The 13,026-nt window shown below is 33.0% G+C and overlaps 1 protein-coding gene across 1 annotated transcript; it reads right to left on the reverse strand.

The window, feature by feature from the left end:
• Window positions 1-8,890: 8,890 nt before the first annotated feature.
• On the reverse strand, window positions 8,891-12,491 carry LOC137837690 (calcium-dependent protein kinase 26). The gene is given in 7 exon segments (XM_068646792.1): window positions 8,891-9,579; window positions 9,659-9,898; window positions 9,901-9,955; window positions 9,957-10,066; window positions 10,420-10,716; window positions 10,823-11,743; window positions 12,196-12,491. Coding segments are annotated over 6 exon segments (1,557 nt in total). The 5' UTR covers window positions 11,412-11,743; window positions 12,196-12,491; the 3' UTR covers window positions 8,891-9,313.
• Between the last annotated feature and the right edge of the window lie 535 nt (window positions 12,492-13,026).

The following is a 13,026-nucleotide window of genomic DNA, read 5'->3' on the forward strand; positions in this document are numbered from 1 at the left end:
TTAGATCTTATAAAGGGATTAAATAGAGGATTATACTTTTGTAGAAAATAAAAACTAGATGTTGTCCATTTTTCCAAGAGAAAAATAATAAGGCACAATTGAGGTGGGAGAAAGTGTGGATAAGATAGGGGGGAAAAGAGAAGAATAAGAAGAGGGGTGTTTAAAAATACCGTGCAGTAGAAAGAGAAAAAGAAGGTGCAAAAATTAAGGCCCATAGAACTCGTGAAAAAGGACTGTTTCTTCCTGCACCTCCATATCTTCTTTTGCCACCTCCATACACAACATGAAAATATCTTTGTGTCACCCCCATAGAATAGTTTCTAGATTATGTAATCGGGAAACTCATTTAAAAAAGACTTCTGGGTTACATAATCCGGAAGCTAGATAAGACTTCCAGATTATGTAATCAGAAGCTAATTACAATTTTGAAAAATAACTTCTGTATTATGTAATCCGGAATATTATAAAGAGGCATTTTTGGAAATTCGAAAATTTGTGGAGGTGATAGAATAAGGTATGGAGGTACAGGAAGAAACAGTCGTGAAAAAGAAATGTGTTTTTGGGAGCAAATTCTCCGTGCACCATATCGACTTCAAGTGCACTCGATTTTCCACTAAAATGACGAATATACCCATGTGAAATTATGAAAATGACAATAAAAAAAGGTGTGGGTAAAAAAATACTTATAGAATCCCTTTTTTAAATACATTTCTGGATTTTGATTTACATAACACATCTCTTAATTCTAAAAATTCTTTTCCATAATGTATTTTTAGATTTTGTAATCTGAATTTTCTTTTCCATGTATTTTTTTCATTTTAGATTTTTTTTTACAAAAGAAGATTTTGATTTTTGAATTGTAATTTTTGAATTTTGAATTGTATTTTAGATTTTTAAATTCGGAATAGAATGTGATTTTAGAAAATTTGAAAGATAATAGGGTATAGATTGAAATTGACATGATAATTTGCCAATTTTGGAGTATTCAGTTAGGTTAGGATGGTCAAAAAATCACCTGGCATACAAAAAAGAAGAGAAAATGAACAGAAAATAAAAATAAAGGAGAAGCAAATCTTAATAGAAAAACGCAATTTCTTTCATATAAAAACCGAAGAAACCAACTCATTTGAAGCTTGATATAACCTTGAAATGGAAACTCTTAAGAAACTGAAAAGGGTTCATAATTGAGAGGAACATATCACTGATAAAATATCAATTGTGATAGGCATGGATTGAATTAGGTTTTGTGAAAATTATTTTTATTATAGTTTTTTAATCATAATTGCTAAATATAATGATTTATGTATTCTTATGTAAAATAAAACATTGAGTCATAAATGGTAATTTGAGTATTACAGTATTATTTTATTTTAAATTTAAATTTCATATACTAAAAATTTAAAATAATTACATACATGATTGTATTAAAAAAAGTAACATTAATAAAATAAGTTAGTTGTAATGAATTTTATTAATTTTTTTTACTATTTTTTAAAATATTCTTAGAGCAATTAAAGGTGACATTTATTAAAGCTAGTATATGTTAGAAAAAAAATCAGTCAAAATTTTATTTATATTTGAAAATAAAAAGAGTTTTTTTGTCTATAAATGAGAATCGAGATACTAAGTTATTAATTATTTGATCAAGTTTTTTCTTAAGTTTTTAAAATATATTTTTATTCTTTGAAATTTGCCTCAATTAGTTTTTTCAGTTTTTTAAATAAAAAAAACCTGTAAAGTCCTTAAAAAAAAATAATCTTTCAAAAAATCTTCCAAAGCCAGTTCCTATAAAAATCTGTTGATCTCTCTCCACTGTCAAAATAAAACATGTATCATTAAATTAAATATGTTAATTTCCTTTTAATTTTTACAAATTCTTATTAAATCCATGTAATTAAGATAGTTTTTTATTCCCTCATTCATCGAATACAGGAAACAAATTACTCGTATTTTTTCTCATTAACATTAGAAATATAATAAAAATTATAAAAATAAATGATAAATAAAAATTGACATGTTCAATAATACATATATTATTTTTATAGTAAATTCATTAATCACATATAACAATTAGTAATATGTATTCCTTGCGTAATCAATAGTATTAATAATGGAAACGACATGGGACCAATTTATTTTGAAGGACTAATTTATTAATTTTCAAAAATAAAAAGTAATTATATGTTATGACTAATTTATAGATATTTCCATGTCACATAATAATTTCTTCATAACTCTACATCCAATTTTCAACCATTAATGATTCCATTAATGAATGTGGAGACACCACTTAAAAGCATTTCACATGGTATGAGTTTAGACATTAATTTAGAATCATTTTTGGCCACCACAAGAAAGAGTTTCCATACACCTTCTACAACCTCACAATTACACCATGCACAATATTAAGTCTAAGCCATGCGCAATATTAAGCCTAAGCTCCAATTAATGCAAGAAAAAAAGAAAAAAAAAAGGAACAAGTAAAAGTGCAAAATTCAAATAATAGGATTGGTGAAAGATAATCTCTATCTATCCTTCATTATTAAATGGTATACTCGGAAAATGGATATGCTTGCGTTCAACCTGTTCTAAATATTAATTAATTATTTTTTTATATAAAATTAAAAATTAGAATGAAAGAAACATGATATTATTAAGTGTTTTTTTTAAAATGGTACAAATTTTTCTTTTTCTAATGTGAAATATCAAGAAATAAATTATAATTATATAAATTTCAAATGAGGGTATTAAATAACAATTGGATAAAGGTCAACACATTATAGAAAAAAAGTAAAATTGATCAAATGTATTTGCTTGGATTGCATCAGCATTCGGGGGGGGGGGGGGGGGGGATTGGGACTTGCTTGGGTGTGGGAAGGAATTGTGCACTCAACGCCTCCTCCAGGATTCGTCCTCGGTCTATATTTAAAGGTGTGTACTTCGTGAACTTCGAAAACTTTGGTTTCCTTGTTTTTTTATTACCATGATGCTTGGAGTATTTATCTATCTCCTTCTTCTCGGGCACCAACTATGCCCGAGCTTTGTTTTGATACTCCTTCCACTCTTCTAACTGCATGAACTTTGCCCCTCTTTTTCCCAATTCGTTTAGGTTCACAGTTGCACATATTGTCGACGAAAGGACCCGACTTTAGTGTTGTTACCATGTGGTGCATAGCTACTTCGACGCTCAAATTCCTTATATTCAGGGTTACCTTCCTAAACCTCTCCATGAACGCTTTAAGGGATTTTTCTTTTTCTTCGTGGATGTTCACCAACACGATGGAAGTAAGGTGATGGGATCAACTTGTGGCGAATTGGGTTCCAAACTTCATTGCCAGCGTGTCGAAACAGTCAATTGATAATGGTGGTAAACAGGTGAACCAGTTGAGCACCCCCCCCCCCTCACCTTCAGCGAGGTAGGGAAGATACGACTTATGACAACATTTTTCGTGCTATACAAACTAGATAAGTATCATATTTCTGTAATATTTCATATTAAAATACATGCACTTATGGATATTAATTGATAAAATAACTATAATATAACCCCTAATTTATGAATTTAGACCATTTTACATTTTTTTTATTATAATTTGAATAAGAAAAATTTATTCCCAAATTTGTGTTAATTTCAGGATTTTAGGGAAGAATGAAGATGAAAGGACAAAAGAAGAATAAATAAAGATGAAAAGGGAAAGTTGGAACACTCCAGCACTCGCACAAGCGAGCCCAATCTCGCCCAAGCAAGACCACTCCTTAGATGTTGGGTTTGTTTTCGTCCAACTCACCTAGGTGAACCCAATCACACCTAGGCGAGAAGTTCCTTAGCCCAAGCCCAACTAGTTTAAATATGAGGCGTGAGGCACAACCCTAGACATCAATGGGGAGAACAGAAGGTGTTAAAAAACCCTAGAGGTGACACCCATCAAGGAGAAACGTCCTTAATCTTCTTTTCTTACTTTCCATGCTTGTAATGGCCAACATGAGTGGCTAATTCTTCCCTTTGAGATTGTGAGTAATATGTTCAAACTCTTATGTATTGAGGTGATATTTAAATATAATATTTTGTTCTTGATTGATGATTGATATTTTCATTTTATTTTTAATGCTTGTTTACCATATTCAAGATCCTTACATTTGACTGAAAAGTATCTCTAAGTTTCTGACTCATGCTAGGGATAGATTTGAAATGTTAATTGCTATAAACATCTAATCGTAATGCTAAGGAGTTTTTATAAATATGCAAGGAATCAATATTTAGGAGACTTTCTTAATAATTTTATATGCGAGAAATCGATATAAATGACTTTTATATGGACATCAACATCAATCAAAGGATAGAATATTACTATGCTTTTCAAAATACAAAAGAGTAAGAAGGATGAACCTCAATCCCAATTGAACCAACAAACTCTTTAACTCGCTTTCTTTACAATTCTTACAATCATTATAACAAACTCCCAACAAACTTTATTATTTTGTTTTCTATTTAGTGAATCTTTTACTTGAAAATTCAAATGTTCCTTGTGGGTTTTATATTCGTCCTTAGGGACAAATTATTACTTCTGACGCAATAAACTTACCAAAAAAGTCATCAAAACTCATCTGAGAATTGTACACATCGAGGTGCTCATCGAGATTTGTTGTATCGTTATACCGGTTTATGGCACCCTTCCAGTTGTGTGGTATCTGGGCCTCCATAATATTGTCCACAAAAGGGTGTCGTCTGAATCCTCTAGTTATGTAGGTATTAGAAGATATATTCAGCTTGGATTCGATGATCTCAGTGTCGAAGTGCAGGGTTATTTTGTCATAGCCGATTGGAAAATTATCGGGGTGACCTTATGGGTCGTGTTACGCTCGTCATCCTCCTCCTGTTGGCCCTTGGACCCCTTGGCCAACTTCTTTCTCATCTCCTTGTTCTCCAGTCAGAGGGCTTGGACCTGCTCTCAATTTCATTTTTTTTCATCTCTTGTTGTAGTGCTAGGAGTAGGGTGATGTGATCGCTTTCCATTGTTTCTCTTTGTTCGTTCTTCTTGCTTTGTGTTGATACCATAAAATCTTTACCAAGTCCTTCTTGATCCCATGGTGGACGCCTATTGTATTTACAAAAAGGTCGAAAAGGTCTCAGTTCTCCCTTAAGCTCTCGAAATCACTTCAATGCTTACTTTGAGGTGGTTAAGTGTAATAAACATTTTTTAATGCGTACATTTACCTTGGTAAATGTGCCTATTTATAGGATCTTGGTAGGACTCTAACACTGGGCCGAGATTAGGGTAGGTTTTCAAGTTAACCTATGGATTTTATGTGGATTTTCGTACAACAATTAAGGTAATCATTTTGTATTAAGAAATGCATGTCAGAACCATGTTCAAGGGTACTCAATCAACAAGGTTGACAAAGGCCCCCTTGGGACTATATGTTACAATTTTCATGTCACAAATAATTTCTTCATAACTCTACATTCAATTTTCAATCATTCATAGATGTGGAAACACCACTTAAATCATTCCACATGATATGATTTTAGACATTAATTTGCAACCTTTGGCCACCACACAAAAGAAGAGTTTCCATGCACCTTTACAACTTCACAATTACACAATGCACAATATTATTCTAAAGCCTAAGCTCTAATAAACAAAAGTGCAAGATGCAAACAATGGGATGGGTGAGAGATAATATTTCCCGATTTCGAGATTAGGAGATTATCTTTTAGTAATATCTTTTACAACTTCCTAAAAGATACATGTTTTATTTTCTCAAATGCCAAATATAAAATAAAATTATAGTTATATAAATTTCAAATAAGAATATTAAATAACAATTGGATAAAGGTAAAAAAATTATAAAAAAGAGTAAAAATGATCAAATAACCCGAGATAAGTTTTAAAACTAAGGATAAAAAAAAAGTTAATATAAGATTTTTAGGTTACTTAGAAATTAGCAGTCATTTACATTTATCCAAGGACAATTATGTCATAACTGAAACGTGTGCAGAGGAATGCAACATTGTGATCAAATTATAATTGAGATATGATGAAGGAGATAAATTTTGCTCGATTTTTTCTACCATGGATAAATTGCCACTAAAATTGTTTTACTTGCTATAATGTTTTGTTTTGTGATCTCTTTTGGTTGTCATATATAGAAATGTAATGCATTTGACATTTGTGTGTTTTAGTGGTGTTTTGTAGTACTAAGATAATATCACCTTAGTCTTTTTTATAAATATGATTGGATATCCATCAAATGCTTTATTAACTATTTTTTCTTAACAAATAAAAAAAAGTTACATAATATATTAAAAGTGTTTTGATAAAATAAAACGAAGACAAATATAAAGACTAAAATACTCATACTCGTACTCAGTCAATATGAGAATTCTCCTTCAAAATTGAGATGAATTCAAATCATACTTAGAGATATGAATCCATTTGTCATCGTAACCAAAACTTACCAAAACCCATTCTTTTCAAATTTTAGTTGCAACAAAATGAATTAAGCCTTCTATTAATTAGTATTATTATTATTATTATTTGTTACATGTGCCTATCTATTTGTGGGGTATTATACATCCAACTATATATACAACATGAACCTTTTTGTTGACAAATATTTGAAATGCTCTGATTTAATTATCTAATGTATTAAGCACTAGCACTATGACAAGTCCTTCCAAGAGGGCCGAAGATGGGTATCATATGCCGAAACCTCTCACTTTTTTAGATTTCATATTATTGTAGGGATATATACTGTTGTATTGTTTCATTGACCAACTGGGTATGAAGAATAAGTTGGAAAATTTTAAACTTGGAAAGTTTAAAATTTTCATGAAAGCAAATAAACTCAACATATTATGTCATCTTAATAATAATCTACCATGAGAAACAACAATCTTTACTACATTGGACTTCAAGGATCTTTGAAAACCCAACCAAGGATAGTTTAGTAAAATTATAAAATCCAATATTTTAGTAACCATCTTTGTATTAATGCAAATTATAAATGGGTTGGCACTATGGTTATATACCCACACCTTTAAAGTACCTTTTGAAAAAGCAAATGTTGTTGTTTTGCCATCCACACGTCTGCTCCAAGGTCTTGGCATTAAATTCATCATGGTGTTAGAGAATATGAGAAGCAATTATGGCATAGCATGCAGCCATAATGTAGCAAAGTTTTCTTTAAAAAAGATCACATGATTGAGCAAAGTGGTTGTAGGGGCCAATGCCTAACTCATTTCTCCACGCTATCAAATGTCACCAAAAGGATTGGACAATAATTCCAAGTATATTTTAGCCACTTGCATTAGAAAAATGAAAAGAAAAAAAAAAGATGAAAAACTTGCATTAGAAACTAAGGGATACCCTATTTAATTTGTATGTGGCATGCCCAAAAGATGTGGTGGAGGAGGTCCATGGACAGAATCATATGTGATTTTTTTGACAAAGGGGACATTTTACATTGGGGTGTTTCCCTGTCTGGTTAGAAACACATATAACATCATTAATGGGTGTGTCGTGTTATTGGGTAGTGGAGTAGCATCTCTCACATCACCATATCGATTAGGCCCTCACTATCAAACTCTCAAAGGGTTGGTTTTGTACTTTACATTCATTCATGGTGGAATACCCTTTTGCTCTTTCATTTTCTTTCTCTTTTTTCTCTTTCTTAATATTTATGGAACTTTGCATGTGATGTGATACCAAGTAAATGTGATTAGAGTATGTCGTATGCAATGGAGTTTGTAAACATGATTATAGTCACATCAAATTTATCATTAGTGATAATAATGTCTTCCTTAATTCTCTTTACATAATTTTTTTAATCTAACTCTGATGCAAATGCATAGTTCTTCTTTTCTAACTAAACATACATACTTTATATCGAACTAATCATCCAAATTTAACATTACATGTATTCTGTAAATGCTTATATCCACAACTGTTAATCAAGATAACGATGTTGAGTTATAAAGAATCAATTTTAGTGTTTGAAATTTTCTCAAAGATGTTCTAGAAGCGTAACAAGGTTCACCTTCATGCATGATATCTTGCAATACATCAACAAGATTTTGTCATTATCGTTAATTAGTGACCCTTTTCATAGTATCAACCCATATGAATAAATCTACAAACCTACGAAAGATATACCAACATAAATAAAACAGCGTACACATGTAGTGTTCTGCAAAAGAGGTAAAATACAGGAACAAGTGAAAACATGAGTAGAAAAATAATGTTAAAAAAAGTGTGGTAATCACGAAGTCATCGTGGTTGCCATAATGGTTTTGATCTATGCCTGAATGCATATGGTACCATTTGTTTATAATAATCTAATATAGAAAAGGTGGCATTGACTTTTGGCGTTATAAATGATGACAAATAAACCTACCCATTTTTCTCTTCCTTCTGCATATGGCTATTAACAATGATTAATCATTGCTGAGTTGAGATGTCAAGGACAATTGATTACAACCATCACCAGCTGGCTTTGTGGTTCAAAACATTTAATTCTACTAAGACCCTATTTTCTGGTCCATAAACAATTTACACACCACACAATTTAAAATCAAGAGAAAAAACTGTACCAAAATGAATGAAATGAATACTGATAGAACTAGAACCCAAGTTCAATGATTGTCATGAACCACAACACAAAGAATAGCATACATTGTCTTCTAAGACTATATTATACTATAAATATTAGTTTTAAAGTAAAGCATTACACAGTATGTATTTAAATAACAATTTAAAGAATTTGTGTTGTTAGTACATTCTTGTGATGAAGAAAGGAGACAAACATAGAAACATGGTGTTTTTTGAACCACTTGGTGTCTTTTGAACCCCACACAAAGTTATTTAAAAAAACTCAACAGATAACAGTGTAGGAGAAACAACTATTTCTTCGTGATAAACTAAACCAAACACAGCAATACTGATACATCAAGATGACTCGGAATACATCAGGCTAAGAAAACTGGAGCATACATCAAGATCAACTTCATTTACAAAACAGCTGAATGAATGCCTTTGACTTTTTCTCACTTAGGCACACACATAGCAAGGGAAGGGAGAAGGAGAAAAACAAGTGAAGAGCTATTAGTATAGTACCACTTCTCAATCAGACACACCATTAAGCCACTACCAAAACCTAAACAAAACCTTGCATCAGCCAGAAGACAGTTAACATTAACAGCAATGCAGATAATAAGGAAATCATATACAAAACGTTAGCCGAGCAAAACTTGCAGGGGTATGCTGATATTTGGCACAGCATGAAGCAATATCGAGACGAGCCTTCTATTCGCCTAGCAAACAAGAGATGATCTCAAAGATGTAGGTAGTTGAGTGCAGGATGACCAACGGATGACTGATTCAGTCACCACAAGGTCAAGTTGCTCACACTCACCAAGTCCAATTGTCCTGTTTCTCTTGCTGTGGATTCCCAGTACCTTGTGTCCATTCATTCCACTTGACCTTTTAGCCTCTGCAGGCTTGCGATTCGTTTCTTTAACATCGTTTTCAATGCAAAGATAAGAATCTTGTAGTAAAAGTAACTTTCCCAAGCTAGTTTCTGCAAAAAAAATAGCAAACAAGATCAGACCATGAAGCTAGGAAATATTAAGGTTGAAAAAAAAAACTTTAATGCATACCTCCAGCAATTGCATTTACATCTGACATGTTAGCTGAACACTCTAATTTAAAACTCTTGTGTTCAACAACAGGAGAGGGGCTGAGGAATGAAAAGCTAAGCATCGAGGGAATAGGAGTAGAGAATTCCAAACCAGATGAATCGCCTACACTCTTGAATGAAAACCCACCAGATAGTAGACATGGCGTGACTGGTTCTTCCAAAAAAGAAGAAAATGATGATCTGCATGTGAAAGTAGGCGATTGAGCATCACAAGTAGGAGTGCCAGCGCCAAAGCTGATGTCCTGATTCCTGGACATGAAAGAAGCTGAGAATGAGCTGCCACCAACATCCCATTCTTCGCAACTTTGGATCTGATTTTCACTTAGTTGTTCTGGATTTGTTTGGTTGCTTTCCATCCAGCAATGATCTAGGCAGGGAAAGTTGAGATGAAAGTTAGAAGCACATATTTATCTTGTCGACTTAAATAATAGAGTTTTGAACAGGCACACCATAAATGGCATAGTATGATGGATTTCATACCAAAAGTAACCCTTTCAGTGTTACTGCATAATTGTAGCATATTCTTAATGCTTCAGTTAAGTTATCATGCATTCAATACATACTAACGATCTTTTTATGTTCAATTTTTAATAGTAATCTACATCACAACTGAACTGTCGTTACCCTGCTTCGCAAAATGCTCTATTAACCAGTGTTAAATCTAAACAAAACAGCATCAGCAGATAGACATTAACAAGATGAAAAAGAAAGAAAACTTACCCAAAACCTCTTGGGCAGTGAGTCTTCGAGAAGGGTCTGTACACAGCATTCCCCTGATCAAATCCTTAGCTGATTCAGAAATTCGATCCCAAGGTTCCAATGGAAACTTCAAGGAAGCAGCTTTAACAGCTTCAAAAATCCGGGATTTAGTCTTTCCCCAAAACGGAGGCGTCCCACTCAACAGAATGTAAAGAATTACACCTGCACTCCACACATCAGCAGCCTGGTTATAAGCACCAGCTAATACCTCTGGAGCTATGTAGAATGGACTCCCAACTAAACCGTGCAAACTTTGACCTGCTTAAACATATTCCAACCTTTGAAGATGAACACCACAAACATTCATAGGAGCAACCAAAATTGAAAAGTTTACAATCTGCAAAGGAAGAAAAGGAAAAGGTACCAGGCTTGATGTAGGTTGCTAGTCCAAAATCTGCCAATTTAATAGGAGATGAGGACGATCTTGTTGCTAAGAGAATATTCTCGGGCTTCAAATCTCTATGAACAACCCCGTTTTCATGACAATACAAAACCACCTGCATAAGGTGCCTGAAGAGAACCCTGGCTTCAGATTCTGAAAACCATCCATGCTTCTCTAATCGGTGAAAAAGCTCTCCTCCAGCACAAAGCTCCATCACCAAGTGAACAAAACCTTCCTCTTCATAAACTGCTTTGAGATCCACAACATTGGGGTGACCAGATAGCCTAGCCATTATCTCTATCTCAAGTTTGACACTTCTCAAATCATCCGAAGTAACCAACCTATCTTTAGCAATTGATTTGCAGGCCAGAACCTCTCCTGTTAACTTGTCAGAACAGGCCCTTATGACACCAAACTGCCCCCAACCCAATTGCTCGCCGAGAATGTACCGATCTTTTAGATTATAGACTTGACTTGTGTCTAATATGGTCTCAGTCAAGCCTGCTACTTTGTAACAATTGTATGAAGTACAAGGTTCATAGTTGCTGCTGTTGCTCGTGGCAACAGCCATACCAATTTCCTCCTCCCTCCTCAACAAACCAAGAAATATAAGTATTTACTCAATTTGCTTACCCAACAAAATTATTGTTGAATAGTTGAAACTTGCTCTTCAGGAGGCAGAACCAGCCTCTTTGGCACAATAAAACAAACGTCAACCTTTGATTTTTCTCACTTTTCTCACCCACAAACCAAAACACTCCATTTCAGAGTCAAAATCTTTGAAGAAACTTAACGGAGTTTATATTTGACAAAGAAAACACACAACGTATGGCAGACGATAGCATGAATCTGAACCAGTCAGAACTAGGGACCACTTTTTTCCCTTCTCCAAAATCACTTGATCTGCAAAAAATAACAATGAGACTCACATCAAACACTTCACGATAAAAAAAAATTTTAAAAAAACTAAACATGTTCGTAGCAAAAAAACACCCCTCCTTAACACCAATCACGTGACTCAGATCACAAGTCACAATAATCTGAAGAGTAAACCTTCCCGGCTTCAAATTTCACAAACAAAATTAGTGATTCTAAAACTACCATGTACACCCCACAAACCCAACTGAAAAAAACCAAATAAAAAATCATCTTTTATGTCACCCACAGAAAATTCCAACCCGAATCACCTCCATAACAGACACGCACGATCCTCATAAACTCCAAAACGACAAAAAACACAACCCCAGAAGGAAAAACAGCGCAGAAACAACAGAATAAGCAAAAACAACACAGACCCATGAGAGTCCACGCGAAACCAGACAACCCCAGATCCGAGGACGGCACAGAGGACTCACCGGTTGCGGAGAGAAAGAAAGGTCAAAAAGTGGAAAAGTGTGGGTGTGAGGAGAGAGAAGGAAGAGAACGGAAGAGGCCGTTGGAGCAGTGGTTGAACTGAAGGGAGGAGAGAGCAACCATGGGCTCCAAACAGGGACTTCTTGGGGACTCAACACAAACAAACACTCACAACAATAACAGTAACACCAACTTTGTTGCTGTTTTGTTTGGTTCTGTCTTTTTGAAATTGAAGGCTCTCCTCGGACGCCAACACCGACTTCTAATTCAGTTAAATCAATCCCTTCTTCCATTTCACACTCATTATTATCACCACATTCTTATTTATATAACTAATTTTTACTTTTTAATAAATTCTTTTTTACCTATTATTTATACTCTTTTAACCTAGAAAATATTATTCGTGCTCAGTGGATACTAACTCATATTTCAAATTTAATATAAACAGTAATATAAAATTATATTAATTATTGGTAATTTTTTAAAAAAAGTAATTGGACAATTAAAAATATTAAGTACATTTATAAATAAAAGATGACAACATTATGTTTCTGAGAGAGAGAAAAAAGCATCTAATTATAGAACTACTGCGTCTTTTTACATAATATTTCTTCCACCATCAAATTTTTAAAATATTTTTGTTATAACTAACTATTATTTTTAAAGTTAAAAATAACATTAATTATCTTTTTATTATTTATATAATTATTCTCTGTTTAATTTTTAATTAATTTACATATATGTATTTATTATTATATAGAGAGAAGGTTAAATAAAAAAAATTATAAATATTTCATTAAAATAAAAAAAATGTTTATTTTTTATTTTTTCAA

The sequence above is a fragment of the Phaseolus vulgaris genome, chromosome 4 (genome assembly GCF_000499845.2).
Source record: "Phaseolus vulgaris cultivar G19833 chromosome 4, P. vulgaris v2.0, whole genome shotgun sequence".
Taxonomy (NCBI): Eukaryota; Viridiplantae; Streptophyta; class Magnoliopsida; order Fabales; family Fabaceae; genus Phaseolus; species Phaseolus vulgaris.